This window comes from Pristiophorus japonicus, chromosome 16, assembly GCF_044704955.1.
Source record: "Pristiophorus japonicus isolate sPriJap1 chromosome 16, sPriJap1.hap1, whole genome shotgun sequence".
Taxonomy (NCBI): Eukaryota; Metazoa; Chordata; class Chondrichthyes; family Pristiophoridae; genus Pristiophorus; species Pristiophorus japonicus.
Window position 1 is genome coordinate 65,797,170 of NC_091992.1, and position 18,202 is coordinate 65,815,371.

An 18,202-nucleotide genomic window follows, 5' to 3' on the forward strand; every position below is an offset into this window, starting at 1 on the left:
AAATACCGCCCATGAGAAAGCAGCCGGAGCTGCCCTTCGATCAACGGTAGGTAAGAAACCCTGCGAAAAATGGAAGTGAAAGGGTTTTTTTTTAATTCTTTTGCAGTGATTCAGTGCAGAAGTGTTCTGTGAACGTTTTCCCACTTTTGGAAAAATATTGTGTGTTTTCCCCCCTCCCTAGGCCCAACTCACAGCCTCGGACTAAATTTTAAGTCCGTACCACCCAATTTGACCAGGATCACGTTTTCCGCCGAGAATCCGCGTGGAAAACCGATTTTTCCCGCCAGGCAGAATTTTTTCCATTTTTTGGATCAATTTTTCGCCGGTGTTAATTTAATAATCTTAGTGGTTTTTTGGGTGGCAATCTTGCGATGGCAGATCTTGATCAAATTCTAGCCCAACAAAATCTAAACAGTAACAGCTGAACGCATGGGAATGACTCAATTTTACTGCTTTACAGATGTTGGCACCTCTGGTGAGGCAGTGTAAATGGAAGAGAGCAATAAACAAGCAGTGTGAAATATAAGCAAAGAAACAGCGGGAAAGTGGTAAAAGAATGAGGGAGAGAGAGAAATGAGGAAACAGTAAAAAGTGGGAGAAAGCAGGAGAGAAGAGGGAGAGAAGAAATGAGGAACAGAGTAAAGAGAAGAGAGAAGAAAATAGAGGTAGAGAGAGAAAATAGAGGGAAAGAGAAACAGAGAGGAGACAAGGGTGGAGCAGTGTAAAAGGGGAATGGGGAATAGTGAAGGGGGAAAGGAGAAAGAGGGGAACAGAGAAAAGGGGAGGGGAACAAAAAAAGGTGAAGAGTAGAACGTAGAAAGGGGGGAAAGAGAATCAGAATGGGAACAGAGAAAAGGAAATAAAGAGAAATGGTATCCAACACTATATATGGCATGGGAAGTCACAAAGTTCTCCTAAAGGGGCAGACATCCTAAATGTTTCCTGGGTACTGTTAGTTTTTGATCATTAGCCATGTGGAACAGAATACACTTTTAATTGTTACCTTGCATAATGCACTATTTGGCTACTTTCCAGACAACATGTTCTAGTAAAGGTCTGCTATATACAGCAAGTTAACCAGAATGCAGAGTTACGGTAATATTTTATTTTATATGGTCATATATTTACATGCATTATGTTGCATGTTTGTAAATTATACTTTCATATAGCTAAAAAATAAGCTCAACAAATTGCCAAGAATATTTTGTAGAAGTTGAAACTGCCAGCAGATTCTCTTCTTCACAAAAGCCATCACAATTGCAGACTACATGTAAACATCTGGAAGATCTTTACTGCTGTTTGAAGACACTGTAATGTGGGTAACTGCGTCAGAGGTACATATCAGGAAGATGAATAGCTGCTTGTTGTGTATATCTGTGTGCAGCTCATCCGATGGCATCAGATTTTCAGATGCATCCCTGTCTGTTGGGGGTGGGGTTTCAGGGCTAATGTAATTGAACAATTACATCATTAACCCAGCTGTCTCATTAAGGAGAATCAGCTGGAATTCTAAGCACAGTTATTCATACAGCAATTACTCCAAAAGAGTTTCATACAGCAATTAGCATTGTGATAAGGGATGGCCACTACCACGGCCACCACAACATTGTTATTTTGGTCAGAAGCAAGAGAAATACATCCATAACTCGCCATTTCTGTTAAATTTAAAAGGAAAGTGTGAAATGGGTTTCTCGGGAGTCACAATGCTGTGCTGTAGCTATAACGTTCAATCACAGTCAACACGAGCTGCCCCCAACGCATCCGATATTTTATATTATACACTTTGGCACTAATACAGTTTTGCCCATATTTCAAGCCATGTTACAAGCTTGCAATGTGAGTTATCGTGATGAGGACCCCTAACCACAGCAGCGATGATTTACTGAGTGGTTCCCCCGGTGACCCAACGAGACTGGCTGGAAAGGGTACTCAGGAAAACAAGGAATAGAGAAATGTGTCTCGGTGGATCCGGACTGGATACAAACACAGTGTACAATATATCGGGTGAACATCAAACCCTAGATTTGGAAGAAAGGCAGTGAGGATTATACAGCACACAAACTTTGTAAAATAATGTAGAATTGGATGGAATGAAAATTGCAGTGACCCTGTTGTAACTAATAACCCCGTGATACCTTGAAGAAAAATATATACATGTATGTACACAGAAACCTGCTGCTTCTTGAAAAAAAGTGAGGAAACTATCAAGAGACGTACTTGTTTTTAACAGATGCCACACACGTTCGCTTGGGAGCTCTGAATGCCTTTTATAATTTCCAAGTACATATTTTTCCAGATATATTTTACACAATTATGTTTTTATTCTAAATTTAAAACAAATTACAGAACCACTAAATCTTTTAAGTGTTCTAAGAATAATTATAATCCTGTTAAAAGTTAAAATCAGGGTAAGAAGAATCTCTCTTCCATTATGTACACAATGGCAGCAGTGAAGGCTTCCAGTACAAGTGTGGAACTTAGTGGATACAATGGAAAGCCCCATTTCCTTTTCCCATACAATGTCACTTTAACATTCCCAACATCTTCAATCCCAAGGCCTCTCTGAAACTGCATCAGAGTTACTTACAGTGAATTCATATTTATTATTATACTGATTGTGTCCACTGGAATATGGTTTCAGATTACCAAAAATTATGTCTGGGCTAATTTTGTAATCAGATCCCAGGGAGAAAAGAGGACATAAACAAACCATTTCTAAAACTAGGGAGGTGACAAGAAATGCACTGGTCACGAACCACTACGTCTGGAAACATACCTGGAACATCAATTAATTTTTTGTAAACATTCAAAAAGGCTGCCTCTGCTTCTTTGCTTCTTTTACTTAGGGCATCGATCTGAAACATAAACAACAAAAATTTTCATTAAAACAAAAAAAAATCACTTCTTTCCTTAAAACCATAGATAATGACTAATTTTTACAGATTAATTATTATACTTAACTTCAGAGCAAAATACCAACTGTGTGCATTCAAATCAAATGCTGCTTTTCAGCATTTACAACTACTTGCACCCGAATTCTGCTCTCCAGATCCATAAGATGGTGTGTCATTGAATCACTCTTGCCCTCTACACTGTCACATACCTTTCCCTCCCCCACTTTTCCCTCGCTCTTTACTGGCTTAAAAGCTGTTCATCACCAGCATCCTCCAAATTCTGATGAAAGGTCATCGACCTGAAACATTAACTCTTTTCTCTCTCCACAGACGCTGTCTGAGCTGTTGAGTGTTTCCAGCATGTTCTGGTTTTATTTATGATTGGGACAGGTTTATTGCCATAGGAAGATAGGAACAGGATGAGGCCATTCAGCTCATTAAGCCTGTCCCACCATTCAATTAGATCATGGCTACTTTGTACCTCAACTGCATTTACCAGCTGTTGCTCCATATCCCTCGATACGCTTACCCAACAAAATCTATCGAACTTAGTCTGGAAAACTTTAATTAGCCCCCAGCATCTGCAGCTTTTCACAATTCCCCCAGTTTATTACCACGTGGTGAAAAAACAAAATAAAATTGTGTTGCATACGTGAAAATAACAGTGGCTAGAAGTGAATTCCTGTAACATTAAGGAACAACAACAACCAATAGGCGCTCATTTGCGCTTCCATCATCTGGTCATCTTCCAAAAACAGTTACACAGTCGCAAAGCAAAACACAGTTGCAATCATTAACCGTGCCCAACTCATCACATCGGGCCCAAATTTCCCCACAAGTTGCTCTGGTTTTTTTTGGAGCAACTAGATTTTTTTGGAGTAACTTAAAAATCGCAATTCTCCCCATTAAGTTGCTCCAGTGTAAGTGAGTTAGTTAGGTTTTTTTTTAGTTCCTTTGTTTTTCAAAAGGGGGTGTTACCAGCCACTTACGCCTGTTTTGGCCATTTAAGCCAGTTTAGCCAGCTAAAACCTATTCCAAACTAAGTTAGGCCAGAAAAACCCTGCGGTGAGTTACGAAATCAGCGCAAGTAGCCTCCAAAATGAGTGTTATGATAGGAATGCGAATTTTTTTTTAATCCCAAGCAGCGAGACTGGGCAGGGCGTAGGTGCTATCAGCCTGATTAAACTGAGTATATTTTTACTAAAGATAGCTAGAGATTAAAGTACTGGAAAATCTTTGAAGATTCTTTTCTCCCCCCAATCTCCCGGATCAAAAGTACCCCTCCTCCCACTGGATCAAAACTCGTCCCCCACTCCCCCGCCGGATCAAAACTCCTCCTCTCCCCTCCCGCTGGATCTAAATTCTAGCCCTTTCCCCCCCCCCCCGCCCCCGGATCAAAACTCTTCCCCCCCATCAACCTGTCTCTTGTAGCCCTCAGCGCTGGAAGGCAGTGGCTGGCCTGTGCAGCAGGCCACTCGGCCCAGGATAGGGGCAGTGAACATTGCGTCGTCCCTTCGGCCAGGGATAGGGTCACCCGATGCCAGGACATGCTGGGAGGGCCAGGAGCTATTGCACGTTTATGCGCGCAGGCTCCACTGCGCACGCGCGCAGCTGCTGGCACTCTTTTCGGCGCAGGGCTGTAGCTCTGCCCACCACGCATTCCAATAATCACTTCCTAAGAAAATGACATTAGCCTTTTAAAATATATTCTTTACTGTCTTCCCAACCTCACCAAATATCATCTAACCCACAATATCTAAGGCTCATAGACCTCAATCCACACACTGATATGATTCACTTTAGCACAATACACCACCACCCCAGGCTGTCAAGTCAACGTCCCGCCAGCCAAGCGAATGCCTCATCCCCACCGCCCCCCCCACCCACCTCCCCACCCCAAAGTGAACCCTCTCAGAACATCTCATCCCCCTGAAGCCTAACCTCAGTGGTGGGAAAATTATTGGAAAAAATCCTGAAGGACAGGATGAATCTACATTTGGAAAGGCAAACACTACAATTGGCTGTGTGGTTGATAATGAAGAGGAAAGTCATGGGCTGCAGGAGGATATCAATCTACTGGTCAGGTGGGCAGAGCAGTGGCAAATGGAATTTAATTCAGAGAAGTGTGAGGTAATGCACTTTGGGAGGGCTAATAAGGAAAGAGTATACACATTAAGCGGTAGGCCACTTAATAATGTAGAGGAACAAAGAGTGCTTGTCCACAGATCCCTGAAAGTAGCAGGCCAGGTGGATAAGATGATTAAGAAGGCATTCGGAATGCTTGCCTTTATTGGCCAAGGCATAGAATACAAGAGCAGGGAAGTTATGCTTAAATTGTATAATACTCTGGTTAAGCCACAGCTGGAGTACTGCGTGCAGTTCTGATCGCCGTATTATAGGAAGGAAGTGATTGCACTAGAGAGGATGCAGAGGAGATTTACTAGTATGCTGCCTGGAATGGAGAATCTTAGCTATAAGGACAGATTGGATAGGCTGGGTTTGTTCTCATTGGAACAGAGGAGACGGAGAGGAGACCTCATCGAGGTGTACAAAATTTTGAGGGGCCTGGATATAGTGGATAGTAAGGGTCTACTTCCATTGGTGGAGGGGTCAATTACGAGGGGGCATAGTTTTAAGGTGGTTGGTGGAAGGTTCAGAGAGGATTTGAAGGGGACTTTTTCATGCAGAGGGTTGTGGGGATCTGGAACTCGCTGCCTGGAAGGGGGATGGATGCAGAAACCCTCACCACATTTAAAAGGTGCTTGGATGGGCACATAAAGTGCCATAACCTGCAGGGTTATGGACCTAGATCTGGTAAGTGGGATTAGACTGGATAATCTCTTGTTGGCTGGCGCAGATACGATGGTAAGTACTTCAGGGAATCAAATACGGCTAGGGTGATCTCCTGGACTAGTTTCGATCGCCTGGATGGGTCAGAAAGGAATTTTCCCAGATTTTTTTTCCTCCCCAATTGGCTTGGGTTTTTATCTGGATTTTGTCTCTCCCAGGAGATCACATGGCTCCGGTTGGGGGTGGAGTGTAGAATGTTTCAGTGTATGGGGTGTCGCAATTCTGTGAGGCGAACTGGTTGGGCCAGGTGCTCTTTACCTTTCCGCCATTGTTCATTGTTCATAGGTTTATATGTAACCTTCAGGGCTGCTGACCGAGGGCCGTGCGGCTCTTTGTCGGCCGGCGTGGACACGATGGGCGGAAATGGCCTCCTTCTGCGCTCTAAATTGCAAGGGCTAGACTTTCCACTAGGTGGCGAATGCCCCAAAAAATGGGCCTTGTTCCAGCGATGTGGGACGTCTCAGCCTTGCTGATGCTGGTACAAGGCCCATTTTTTGGTTGCGATTTTCCACTCGGCCTTAGGCCGGCGATGAAGTTAAAAAGCTTCCCTAGCAACGGCCTTGTGCGCATGTGTGAGATTTTTTTCCGGCTGCATTTCGGGAAGTCAGGGGTCATCACACATGCTCAGAAGGTACAGGGTGGGATTAGAGAGAGAGAGAGAGAGAGAGAGAGAGAGAGAGACAGAAAAAGAGAGGAGAGAAGCTGGAAGGTTTGAGTGGACATAATTTGGAGTGATTCTTCGTGAAAACATAAAGTTAAATCGAATTTAAAATGAGTATGGAAACTGAAAATGAGAGGAAAAGGGCAAACCCTTTAGTGACGAGGCAAACGAGGCACTAGTCAATGAGGTGCAGGCAAAGTGGGCCGAATTGACATGGGGTGTTCATGGCAAACCGCCACCCCATGTCTACCGTAAAATCTGGGTGCAGATTGCAGCCGTGGTGTCTTCTGCATCGTTTGAGGCGAGGGGGGGTGATCAGTGCAGGAAATGCTGGAAGAGTAAGTTGCATTTTATATTTTACTGATTCTATTTTACTGATGCATGCAAATTTTTATTAGTGCAATGAATCTCCTGCATTGAATCTAATTCTTGAATATATTAGTTAAACCATGTTAATAGTAAGTTGCATTTTCTATTTCAAATTGTACATATATGTTACTGATTCATGCATGCAAATTCTTAATATTTCAATGAATCTACTTAATTGATAACACATTTACAAATGACAAACTTAAATTAAATCCATCACGCCAAGCAACAGCGGGCGGGGGGGGGGGGGGCTGCCGCACTGGTTGGCCGTTCAGCCGTTCAGCCACCACCTGTGGTCTTACCGAACCCAGCCATGCATCTCGTGAGTAATTTGTAATTGTATATTAAAAACAGTATTAAAAACTTAAGTATGTAACTGATCTAATGTCCTGCAATTATAATGCAAAATGCAATATACTTGTAATATGCTTATGATGCACTAATGATGTAATGTCATTTCATGCATGCATAAGAAGCAGGGCATAAGAAGCAGGAATTGCAGTAGCTACAACTTTCTGGGGTAGTGAAAACTATTGATTTGCAACATCTCTTGGTAATGTACACCGTTATATTCTAATAAATGTCATCATTTCTGTTTTTTAGGTAAACCTGATACACTGGTACAGTCTGCACCAGCACCATCAACACTCCATCAGTGGAGCAGGAGGAACCTGAGGAAATTGTGGTACTGGAGGAACTATTTCATTAACTAGAGGATGAGGAGAAACAGCAGGAGGATGAGGAAGAGCTGGAGCTCCTGCAAGAGGTGCTTGTTGATGTGGGTGGGGGGTGAACCTGCGGTCATCTCGATTGAGAGCGATGAGGCACCGGGACCAAGCGGTATGCAGCTAGCGACGCCAAGGCGCAATATATTGCACACGCCGACCCCACGGAGGCCGGGTCAGCGAGGTGAGCAATCGCCTACCTCGGAAGGGCAGACGGAGTGCTTGATCTCCATGTGCAGGGAGACGGTCACGATAGGTCGCGAGCTAATCCAGCAGTTCCACCAGTTCTCCACGAACTTCTCCAACTGTTCTGTCATGCAAACTGAGTTAGCATGACAGACCTTGGAGGGGATCAGAGAGCAGACCGCTGCAACCAATGCCCTTCGACATGCGTTGCTGGCTGGACACGGTGCTGCACCCCAAGGTGTCATGTCGGGTCCCAGTGCAACCTCCAAGCACACAAGCGAGTACGGAGGATACAATTCCTCCTGATTCAGAAGACGAACATCATCATGCTTCGACTTCCACTCCGACAAGTTCCACCATGGCAGGAAGTCATGTCGTTGCCTGCTGCATGCCAGCTTCGTCTCGGTCTGCGGAGACCAAAATGGGCGGGAGATGCTAAAACACGGGGTGGGAAAGAACCTGGTGGGAAACGTGATCGCAGGTAGGGAAGGGGGCTTGGAGGGAAACGTGGCCGCAGGTATGGAGGGGGGCTTGGAGGGAAACGTGGCCGCTGGTAGGGAGGGGGGCTTGGAGGGAAACGTGGCCGCAGGTATGGAGGGGGGCTTGGAGGGAAACGTGGCCGCTGGTAGGGAAGGGGGCTTGGAGGGAAACGTGGCCGCAGGTATGGAGGGGGGCTTGGAGGGAAACGTGGCCGCTGGTAGGGAGGGGGGCTTGGAGGGAAACGTGACCGCAGGTAGGGAGGGGGGCTTGGAGAGAAACGTGACCGCTGGTAGGGAGGGGTGCTTGGAGGGAAACGTGACCGCAGGTAGGGAGGGGGGCTTGGAGAGAAACGTGACCGCTGGTAGGGAGGGGGGCTTGGAGGGAAACGTGGCCGCAGGTATGGAGGGGGGCTTGGAGGGAAATGTGGCCGCTGGTAGGGAGGGGGGCTTGGAGAGAAACGTGACCGCAGGTAGGGAGGGGGACTTGGAGAGAAACGTGACCGTTGGTAGGGAGGGGCTTGTTTTCTGCATCCATGTTAAATTTTTTAAAGTTCAATTGATCATTGCTGTTTTGGGGGGGGGCGGTGGGCGCTGAAAGAAAAATTTGTTATGTTAAATAAACATTTTTATCGAGTTTAACAATTATTGTGCATTCTCTTATAATTACGTCAAGCACAACATTTAACAATTGTTTGGCATTTGTTTTGCATTCTATTATTATAACAAAAGTTTAATTAAGTTAAGCATTAATGCAGATGCCAGGCCTGTGCAGGCAAGACAAAAACGTAACTCAACGCAAATGCAACTTTTGGAGAACCTTAACTGTAAATGTAAATGTGACTATCCACAATGTAAGTTCAGGAAAAGCGTTCAGAAATGAGCTGCAGACGGAACAGCTTATCAGCCACGTAACTGCCACTGGGTCGGGAAGGGGTGGGGGGGGTGCGACCATGGCTAGATCGCCAGGCTGATTGGCCTGCCCTAGGTCCTCACCAGCCTCCTCTTCCGCCTCTTCATCCTTGCCGGCTGGCTCTTCCGTCTCCCCTCCTTCTGGAGGTGGACCTGCAGCCCCATCTGACATTACTTGTCCTCTCCTTATAGCCAGGTTATGCAGCATGCAACACCACAATAAACTCAGCGACCTGGTCACTGTAGTCACAGTACTGTAGGCTGCCACCAGAATGGTCCAGGCATCTGAAGTGCTGCTTTAGGACTCCAATTGTCTTTTCGACGATGTTGCGTGTCGCTATGTGGCTTTCATTGCAATCTGCTTCAGTGACGGGATTACGCAGAGGGATGATCAGCCAACTGGTAAGGCCATATCCCTTATCCCCCAGCATCCAACCGTGACCTTCCGGCTGACTGACAAACAGGTCAGAGACAGTGCTCTCACGCAGGATGTGCGCATCATGGATGCTGCCAGGAAATGTAACTTTTACTGACATGATTATTTGCTTGTGGCCGACAACAAGCTGCATATTTAGGGAGTGGAATCCCTTTTTGTTACGAAACACCTCCGCATTCTTTAAGGGTTTTCAGGGCAACGTGCGTGCAGTCTATTGCTCCCTGCACCTTGGGGAAATCTGCTATTCTCGAAAAACCCAAAGTCCTCCCGGTCTGTGCCTCCCTCGTCATAGGGAAGCTTATAAAGTCCATTCTGCGAGCGTAAAGGGCTTCAATCACCTACCGAATGCAGCAGTGTGTGGCGAGCTGAGATATGACACAGATGTCGCCAGCAGAAGCCTGACAAGATCCCAATGTGTAGAAGGCTAGGGTTGCAGTAACCTTCACCTCAACGGGCAGTGCGGTCCTGATGGTGCTGGAAGGCTGAAGATCCCCTTTGATGAGCTGGCAAATCTCATCGATGGCCTCCTTCCAGAAGCACAGCTTCCTTAGACACGCATTTTCAGACAAGTTGAGGTAAGATTGCGTTTCTTTGTACCTTCGTTGGCTGTACGCTTGCCTTCTCTGCCTCGGTCTACGCATTTCTCTGCCACCTGTTCGATTGATCCTTTCAGAAACCAGCTTGTGAGCAGTTACAAGTAATGGCGCAAAAAGCACGATCAATAATGATTTTCAATTGCTAAAAATGAACTTTTCACTAAAAAATGTGAATCTATTAAACTACTCTCTCTATACAAGACCAAGTTTAACTCGAGGCCCCCTTCAATATAAATAATTATTTTCACGAGGTATAAATGAACTTTTCACGAGAAAATGCCGAAGCCACGAGGCTACTATTAGTAAAATTAAATATAATTAAAAATCTGAGTAGAGCTATCTATACAGGACCAATAAATCACTCGCAACCATCTAAGCACGATTTTTGGGCTGTCTCCCCCCCTTCCTCCGATCTTCAAAATGGCGTCCATAGTAACCATTCCCTTCTGTAAGGCCCGGGAAAAGCAACTATTTCTCAGCGATGTTTTCGGCCTTCCATCAGCCCGGCCTTGTGCCGGCGATGTGCCGAAAGTTGGGATGGGCCTTGTATAGGTGATCAGCTCGGCGAAGTGAGTCGAAACTTGGAGGCCTATTTTTCCGGCGATCTTTCTGGCCTAGTTTCCACTTTTTCCTCAAAATGGGCGATAGAGGTCCATTTTGGGCGATAGATGGGCGAAGTGAAGTGAAAAATCTAGCTCTATGTTTCTATGTTAAAGCGAAAGCACCCCCCCACCCCCCAAAGCGAACACCTCGCCCATCAATGCCCTTTCACTATTGGCTCATTTGTTCTTCCAATTATAAATGCAGGTGTTTTGAAATGATTACATCACAAACCTGACCAAAAGGAAGCATGATGTAAGTGGAACACCGAGAAGTTCCCACTCTACAATATTCATATCACAACAGCTCAGACACCCATTACTTGCTTTCTAACAGGAATCATAAAGAATTTACCAAGCACTCCAAAGCTTTTTAGTTATTTTTTTATTGATCCCTCTTTTTTGCCTCTCAAGGTACTTCTTCAGAATCTGCTTCGCTTAAGATTGCTAGCTGCACATTTTTCCATGATTCAGTGTTACCATATGCTCAGCAGTACGGAGATTAAGGAATTTTTCATTATACCTGTCCTGTAATATGGGTCACAGGTAGCTTCACAGTCAGCAGCAAGCATACTATGGAATTACATTTTAATCCGATCTAACTGCCGTTCTCCTTTTTCTAACAAAGTTGACTTCAGTGGTTTGTTGACCCCAACATCAGCAACGACTGTAACAAAAATATAACTGTATGTCTAGTGGCAAGAAAATGAATGCCTATGGAGATAATATAGTTTTTAAAACTGCAGGCTGGATCTCCCTGATGGCTTCCTACAGCATCATCATCATCTTCATAGGTGGTCCCTCGAATGAGGATAGAAACATAGAAAATAGGTGCAGGAGTAGGCCATTCGGCTCCTCGAGCCTGCACCGCCATTCAATAAGATCATGGCTGATCATTCCCTCAGTACCCCTTTCCTGCTTTCTCTCCTTGATCCCCTTAGCCGTAAGGGCCATATCTAACTCCCTCTTGAATAAATCCAATGAATTGGCATCAACAACTCTCTGCGGCAGGGAATTCCACAGGTTAACAACTCTCTGAGTGAAGAAGTTTCTCCTCATCTCAGTCCTAAATGGCCTACCTCTTATCCTATGTCCCCCGGTTCTGGACTTCCCCAACATCGGGAGCATTCTTCCCGCATCTACCCTGTCCAGTCCCGTCAGAATCTTATACGTTTCTATGAGATCCCCTCTCATTCTTCTAAACTCCAGTGAATAAAGGCCCAGTTGATCCAGTCTCTCCTCATATGACAGTCCAGCCCTGGAATCAGTCTGGTGAACCTTTGCTGCACTCCCTCAATAGCAAGAACGTCCTTCCTCAGATTAGGAGACCAAAACTGAACACAATATTCCAGGTGAGGCCTCACTAAGGCCCTGTACAACTGCAGTAAGATCTCCCTGCTCCTATACTCAAATCCCCTAGCTATGAAGGCCAACATACCATTTGCCTTCTTCACTGCCTGCTGTATCTGCATGCCAACTTTCAATGACTGATGAACCATGACACCCAGGTCTCGTTGCACCTCCCCTTTTCCTAACTGCCGCCATTCAGATAATATTCGGCCTTCGTGTTTTTGCCCCCAAAATGGATAACCTCACATTTATCCACATTATACTGCATCTGCCATGCATTTGCCCACTCACCTAACCTGCCCAAGTCACCCTGCAGCCTCTTAGCATCCTCCTCACAGCTCACACTGCCACCCAGTTTAATGTCATCTGCAAACTTGGAGATATTACACTCAATTCCTTCATCTAAATCGTTAATGTATATTGTAAAGAGTTGGGATCCCAGCACTGAGCCCTGCGGCACTCCACTAGTCACTGCTTGCCATTCTGAAAAGGACCCGTTTATCCCGACTCTCTGCTTCCTGTCTGCCAACCAGTTCTCTATCCACGTCAGTACATTACCCCCAATACCATGCGCTTTGATTTTGCACACCGATCTCTTGTGCGGGACCTTGTCAAAAGCCTTTTGAAAGTCCAAAAACACCACGTCCACTGGTTCTCCCTTGTCCACTCTGCTAGTTACATCCTCAAAAAATTCCAGAAGATTCGTCAAGCATGATTTCCCTTTCATAAATCCATCCTGACTTGGACCAATCCTGTCACTGCTTTCAAAATGCGCTGCTATTTTATCCTTAATGATTGATTCCAACATTTTCCCCACTACTGATGTCAGGCTAACTGGTCTATAATTACCCGTTTTCGCTCTCCCTCTCTTTTTAAAAAGTGGTGTTACATTATAGCTACTCTCCAGTCCATAGGAACTGATCCAGAGGCGATAGACTGTTGGAAAATGATCACCAATGTATCCACTATTTCTAGGCCACTTCCTTAAGTACTCTGGGATGCAGACTATCAGGATTTATCGGCCTTCAATCGTATCAATTTTCCCGACACAATTTTCTGCCTAATAAGGATATCCTTCAGTTCCTCCTTCTCACTAGACCCACTGTCTCCAAGTACATTCGGAAGGTTATTTGTGTCTTCCTTTGTGAAGACAGAACCGAAGTAGTTGTTCAATTGGTCTGCCATTTCTTTGTTCCCCATTATAAATTCACCTAAATCTGACTGCAAGGGACCTACGTTTGTCTTCACTAATCTTTTTCTCTTCACGTATTTATGGAAGCTTTTGCAGTCAGTTTTTATGTTTCCTGCAAGCTTCCTCTCTTACTCTATTTTCCCCCTCTTAATTAAACCCTTTGTCCTCCTCTGCTGAATTCTAAATTTCTCCCAGTCCTCAGGTCAGTTGCTTTTTCGAGCCAATTTATATGCCTCTTCCTTGGTTTTAACACTATCCTTAATTTCCCTTGTTAGCCATGGTTGAGCCACCTTCCCCGTTTTATTTTTACTTCAGACAGAGATGCACAATTGCTGAAGTTCATCCATGTGATCTTTAAATGTTTGCCATTGCTTATCCACCATCAACCCTTTAAGTATCCTTTGCCAGTCTATTCTAGCCAATTCACGCCTCATACCATCGAAGTTACCTTTCCTTAAGTTCAGGACCCTAGTTTCCGAATTAACTGTGTCACGCTCCATCTTAATAAAGAATTCTACCATATTATGGTCACTCTACCCCAAGGGGCCTGGCACAACAAGATTGCTAATTAGTCCCTTCTCATTACACATCACCCAGGATGGCCAGCTCTCTAATTGGTTCCTCGACATATTGGTCTAGAAAGCCATCCCTAATACACTCCAGGAAATCCTCCTCCACCGCTTTGCTACCAGTTTGGTTAGCCCAATCAATATGTAGATTAAAGTTGCCCATAACTGCTGTACCTTTATTGCACACATCCCTTATTCCTTGTTTGATGCTGTCCCCAACCTCACTACTGCTGTTTGGTGATCTGTACACAACTCCCACTAGCATTTTCTGCCCTTTGGTATTCCGCAGCTCCACCCATACCGATTTCCATATCGTCCAGGCTAATGTCCCTCCTTACTATTGCATTAATTTCCTCTTTAACCAGCAATGCCAGCCCGCCTCTTTTTCCTCTCTGCCTATCCTTCCTAAATGTTGAATACCCCTGGATGTTGAGTTCCCAGCCTTGGTCACCCTGGAACCATGTCTCCGTGATGCCAATTACATCATACCCGTTAACTGCTGTCTGCGCAGTTAATTCGTCCATCTTATTCAGAATACTCCTCGCATTGAGACACAGAGCCTTCAGGCTTGTCTTTTAGAATTTTGCTGTAATGTGGCCCATTTTGTTTTTTGCCTTGGGTTTCTCTGCAATCCACTTTTACTATTCTCCTTTCTATCTTTTGCTTCTGACTCCATTTTAGTTCCCTCTGTCTCCCTGCATAGGTTCTCATCCCCCTGCCATGTTAGTGTAACTCCTCCCCAACAGCACTAGCAAACACTCTCCCGAGGACATTGGTTCCGGTCCTGCCTAGGAGGATGACTTACTTCCACAAGAGTTCACAGATGTTTCAATGATGGATCCGATGTTCCAGGCCTGAACTCCAATTGAGGGGGTGGAAGATGCTTGTGCGTGGATTTTTTTAACATTGTGGTGACCGTTGCACACCAGCTACCACACGGGCTTGACAGAGCTAGATCTTGGTCCAGTGGCAAGAGGTAACCAAGGCTACTGGAGATCTGCTCTACCGCACGGACCTTGTGCGCACACATGTCGCAGTGTGAGCTGGCCCGTGCTGCCCCTGGGCCCTCGCCTCTTCTGGGCCCCGTACTCTCATTCGTCGCACCTTCGCCCATGATGTTCCAGGGCAGGCGCTCCAGCTCTATTTATAGCCCCGACCTGCGGTGGTGTTCTCACACAGGTGGCTTCCTACATTACAACAGTGACTACACTTCAAAAAGTACTTCATTGGCTGTAAAGCGCTTTGGGACGTCCGGTGGTCGTGAAAGGCGCCATATAAATGCAAGTCTTTCATTCTTTGTGAGCAAATGTGGTGCCATACTGAGCCACACAGACCAGGAAGCTTTGTGCCGATCACGTGTATTGGTGATGTTACAAATGGCAACAGCATCACAGGGCTATAGACAGGAGAAAGAAATATAGTCAGAGTTTTCAGTCCAGGTTGCTATCCAAGTGCCCCTGTTGGAGGAGTCTGCGCGATAGTGGGAGGTCAGCAGGAAATTGGGGTCAGCTGTGACGACCCCACCCACATTATCCAGTCTCTCGAGTAACAACTAATTCAGCAAGGGATTGGAGGGTCACTGGTGCATATCAAAGTATATCGCAATAGGAGTCTCCACCTTTAGGAAAGTGAACATTTCGATGGGGACATAAAGATTGCCACAGGTTAGACACAATTAAGAAGTCAGCAATGTTGAAATCCTTTTCACAACTGGCAACTGAAGCAACGTAATCCGAAATGTTGAAACTGATTAGAAAAGCGGATGACAGAAGCCCTCCAGCGCCAGTGAATCCCAGTAACAAAAGTTTCATCAACTTTATAACTTTCCATAAAGAACCCAAGTATCTGTGAAGTTTCTCTAAAAAGTGATGATTTACATTTTAATTATAGAACTTAATAGGAAAAGCTTCATCAAGAATCTTTCAGCCCTGAGACCGTGAAAACTTTGAGAACCTACACTGAGCAAGTTTGAAAGCAGCCAGCAAAACTGACACTAATTGAAATTGCGCCCACTCAATCCTTTAATGGAGTCAACAAAATATTCTAAACTGCTCTGCGTGGGCCAGAATAAATGAACAAAAGACTCCGTTTGACGCAATCACAGCACTGAGTAACTCCCTGCTCTCAGAAGAAAATATCTCGTCTCTCATACACAATGTAAAGGTCTGAGAGTAATCCCAAGCATATTCTTTCCAAATAATAAAATGTTATCATTAAGTCATAAAAGACAATATTTAACTTGACAATTATTAATTGTAGAATTCTGACTTAAGACAGAACCTATCTAAGCACATAAAAATAGAATGTTAATTTCAGAATTCCAAAATGCAATGTGAAGGAAAGCCCAAGTCCTCTTCCTATATTGTATGAAACAAAACTTCTGGAATAAAAGTCCAATCACTCATCCCTGACAAACAACAAGACTATAGACACCTCCTCCTGTACTGTCTTCCATCCCTGCTCGGAAGAGCCACTGAAATCGAAAATATCTGCAACACGTTCATATCAACATTTTTTATATGGTTTTTCCACCATAATGCAGCTAAAAGCTTACTTCAGATTTCATGCTTTCCTCATGAAAATGGTATTAACATTTCTCATGCTGCACAGCTGAAATGTACTTCTAAACAAACAAGTGACTGAGGGACTGCTAAACCTCTACAGCTCATTGGTTAGGCCACTGGTTTGGTTAAGCCACAGGTAAACCATTGAGACCAATTTTGGGCACCCTGCTTTATGACGAATGTCAAGACGACAATGCAGAGGAGTGCATTTCAGGGTGACCAGGGAAACTGAGAAATGGAGAACGGAACAAGAGGTTGGGAATGGAAGAGGAGAGAACTAGGTTTTGAAGTGGATGGGAGTTCAGAAGAGCATTGAGGAGGAAGCTAAGCAGTGGAGAGGAGTGGATGAAATACTTCAGAAAAGGTGAAATAAGTGGCAAAGCAGAGAGTTCAAAAGTGGTGATATGGGGCTGGGGAGGTGACTATCACATTGGCTGCTCAGTTGAGCGTCGGTGCAGAATAGCATTGTGTGGGGGCTGGCATAAGGAGAAGTTATGGAAAATCTGGAGTGTGTCACATGTCCTGCAGACTGCAGTTGTGTCGCGAGAAAAGCAGATAGTGGAAGTCTTGCAATAATACTTCCTTTCTACATTTTACCCTGATATCCTACAAGAGGGGTATCATGGAATACCTTGAGGAAATCTTTTGTTGTGTCCATGGTACCACCATTTTTATTACACTTCCTGTCCCTCACTGCTTTGTAGTTGTAATTTCAGACTAAAAGTTAGTTCAAATGAACATATCATCCCAGCAGGTTCAGCTTGTTTGACTCGTTGCTTTGGACCTGTAGGTACAGTCCACTGATTCGTGGCATGTTTCCCTCAGTGAGTGCTTTGTCAGATCTTGTACTGGGAGACCTTGGATGCTCAATGTGGCAACAGCAGTTCCTCACCCAGAGACCTGGCCACTGCCTCAGGTCCTGTCTGGACTGAGCTTACCGCTGCAGCCAGTCCTCTTGTTTTGGTCTGGTTCAACTCTACAATGTTCTCCCGACTCCGCCCAAAGCTTTCTGTTCCTTAACCATATTAGCTCTAATGTCCTCTTCATTCACATCATTCGCCAGTAGAATCTCAGATGGTATAATGCTTAATTCCTTCGAATTCTTTCATCCCCAACCATGTGTGATATTCTAGTCAGGCCTTGGACAATGGTACAGGGTTCAGTCTTCCTGGTTAAGTCCTGGGCCATTATTTGCTTGCACTGTGCTCACTTTTGTTGGACATCAACCAAATCACAAGATAACTATAGATGAGGAAGATCATTTGGCTCATTTTAGTTCATTCACCTTGATGTTTCCTTCATTGCAGCATCTCATTTGTTTATTGAATTATTGTAGTTTTTGCCTTGACTGCTCTATCTGGGAATCCAATCCTTGTGTTTATCACGCTTTGAATGAAAAATAGCTTCCTGATATCAGTTCTAAACGCACCTTTTACGAGTTTGAACCTGTGGTCCCTTGTTCACCTAACTGTCTCAGGGTCACACACTCCTGATTCAGCAATCATATCCTTAAATCAAGTGGAACAGCATCAGGAAATTGGTCCCTTGCCTTTAGATCCCACATACTATTAGCATTAGTTAAATTCTCCCCTTACCACCACAATTTCCAAGTATCTTCTAGCTCTATTACTAATTCTCTGCAAGTATCCTGCAGAGTTTTCCACAACCTCTCACATTCTGGCCAGAATGCTTCATAAGCAGTAAGTTTAGCACATTATGCAATTTCCTTATTATCTATCTGATCAATGCTAGAAAATGCGGTGAGTGCTGGTACTGGCAGTATTGCCCAAACTTATTTGCTCCATTTATGTTGATTCGTTCAT

At 44.7% G+C, this 18,202-nt stretch overlaps 1 protein-coding gene across 7 annotated transcripts in view; it reads right to left on the reverse strand.

Moving 5' to 3' along the window:
* Positions 1 to 18,202, reverse strand: part of LOC139226561 (protein CASP-like) — a 578,052-nt gene that overhangs the window by 304,713 nt on the left and 255,137 nt on the right. For all 7 annotated transcript variants that reach the window (XM_070857406.1, XM_070857405.1, XM_070857403.1 and 4 more), the window contains exon 4: positions 2,777 to 2,855. In XM_070857406.1, coding sequence (XP_070713507.1) covers positions 2,777 to 2,855 — 79 coding nt within the window. The remainder of the gene's footprint in view (positions 1 to 2,776; positions 2,856 to 18,202) is intronic.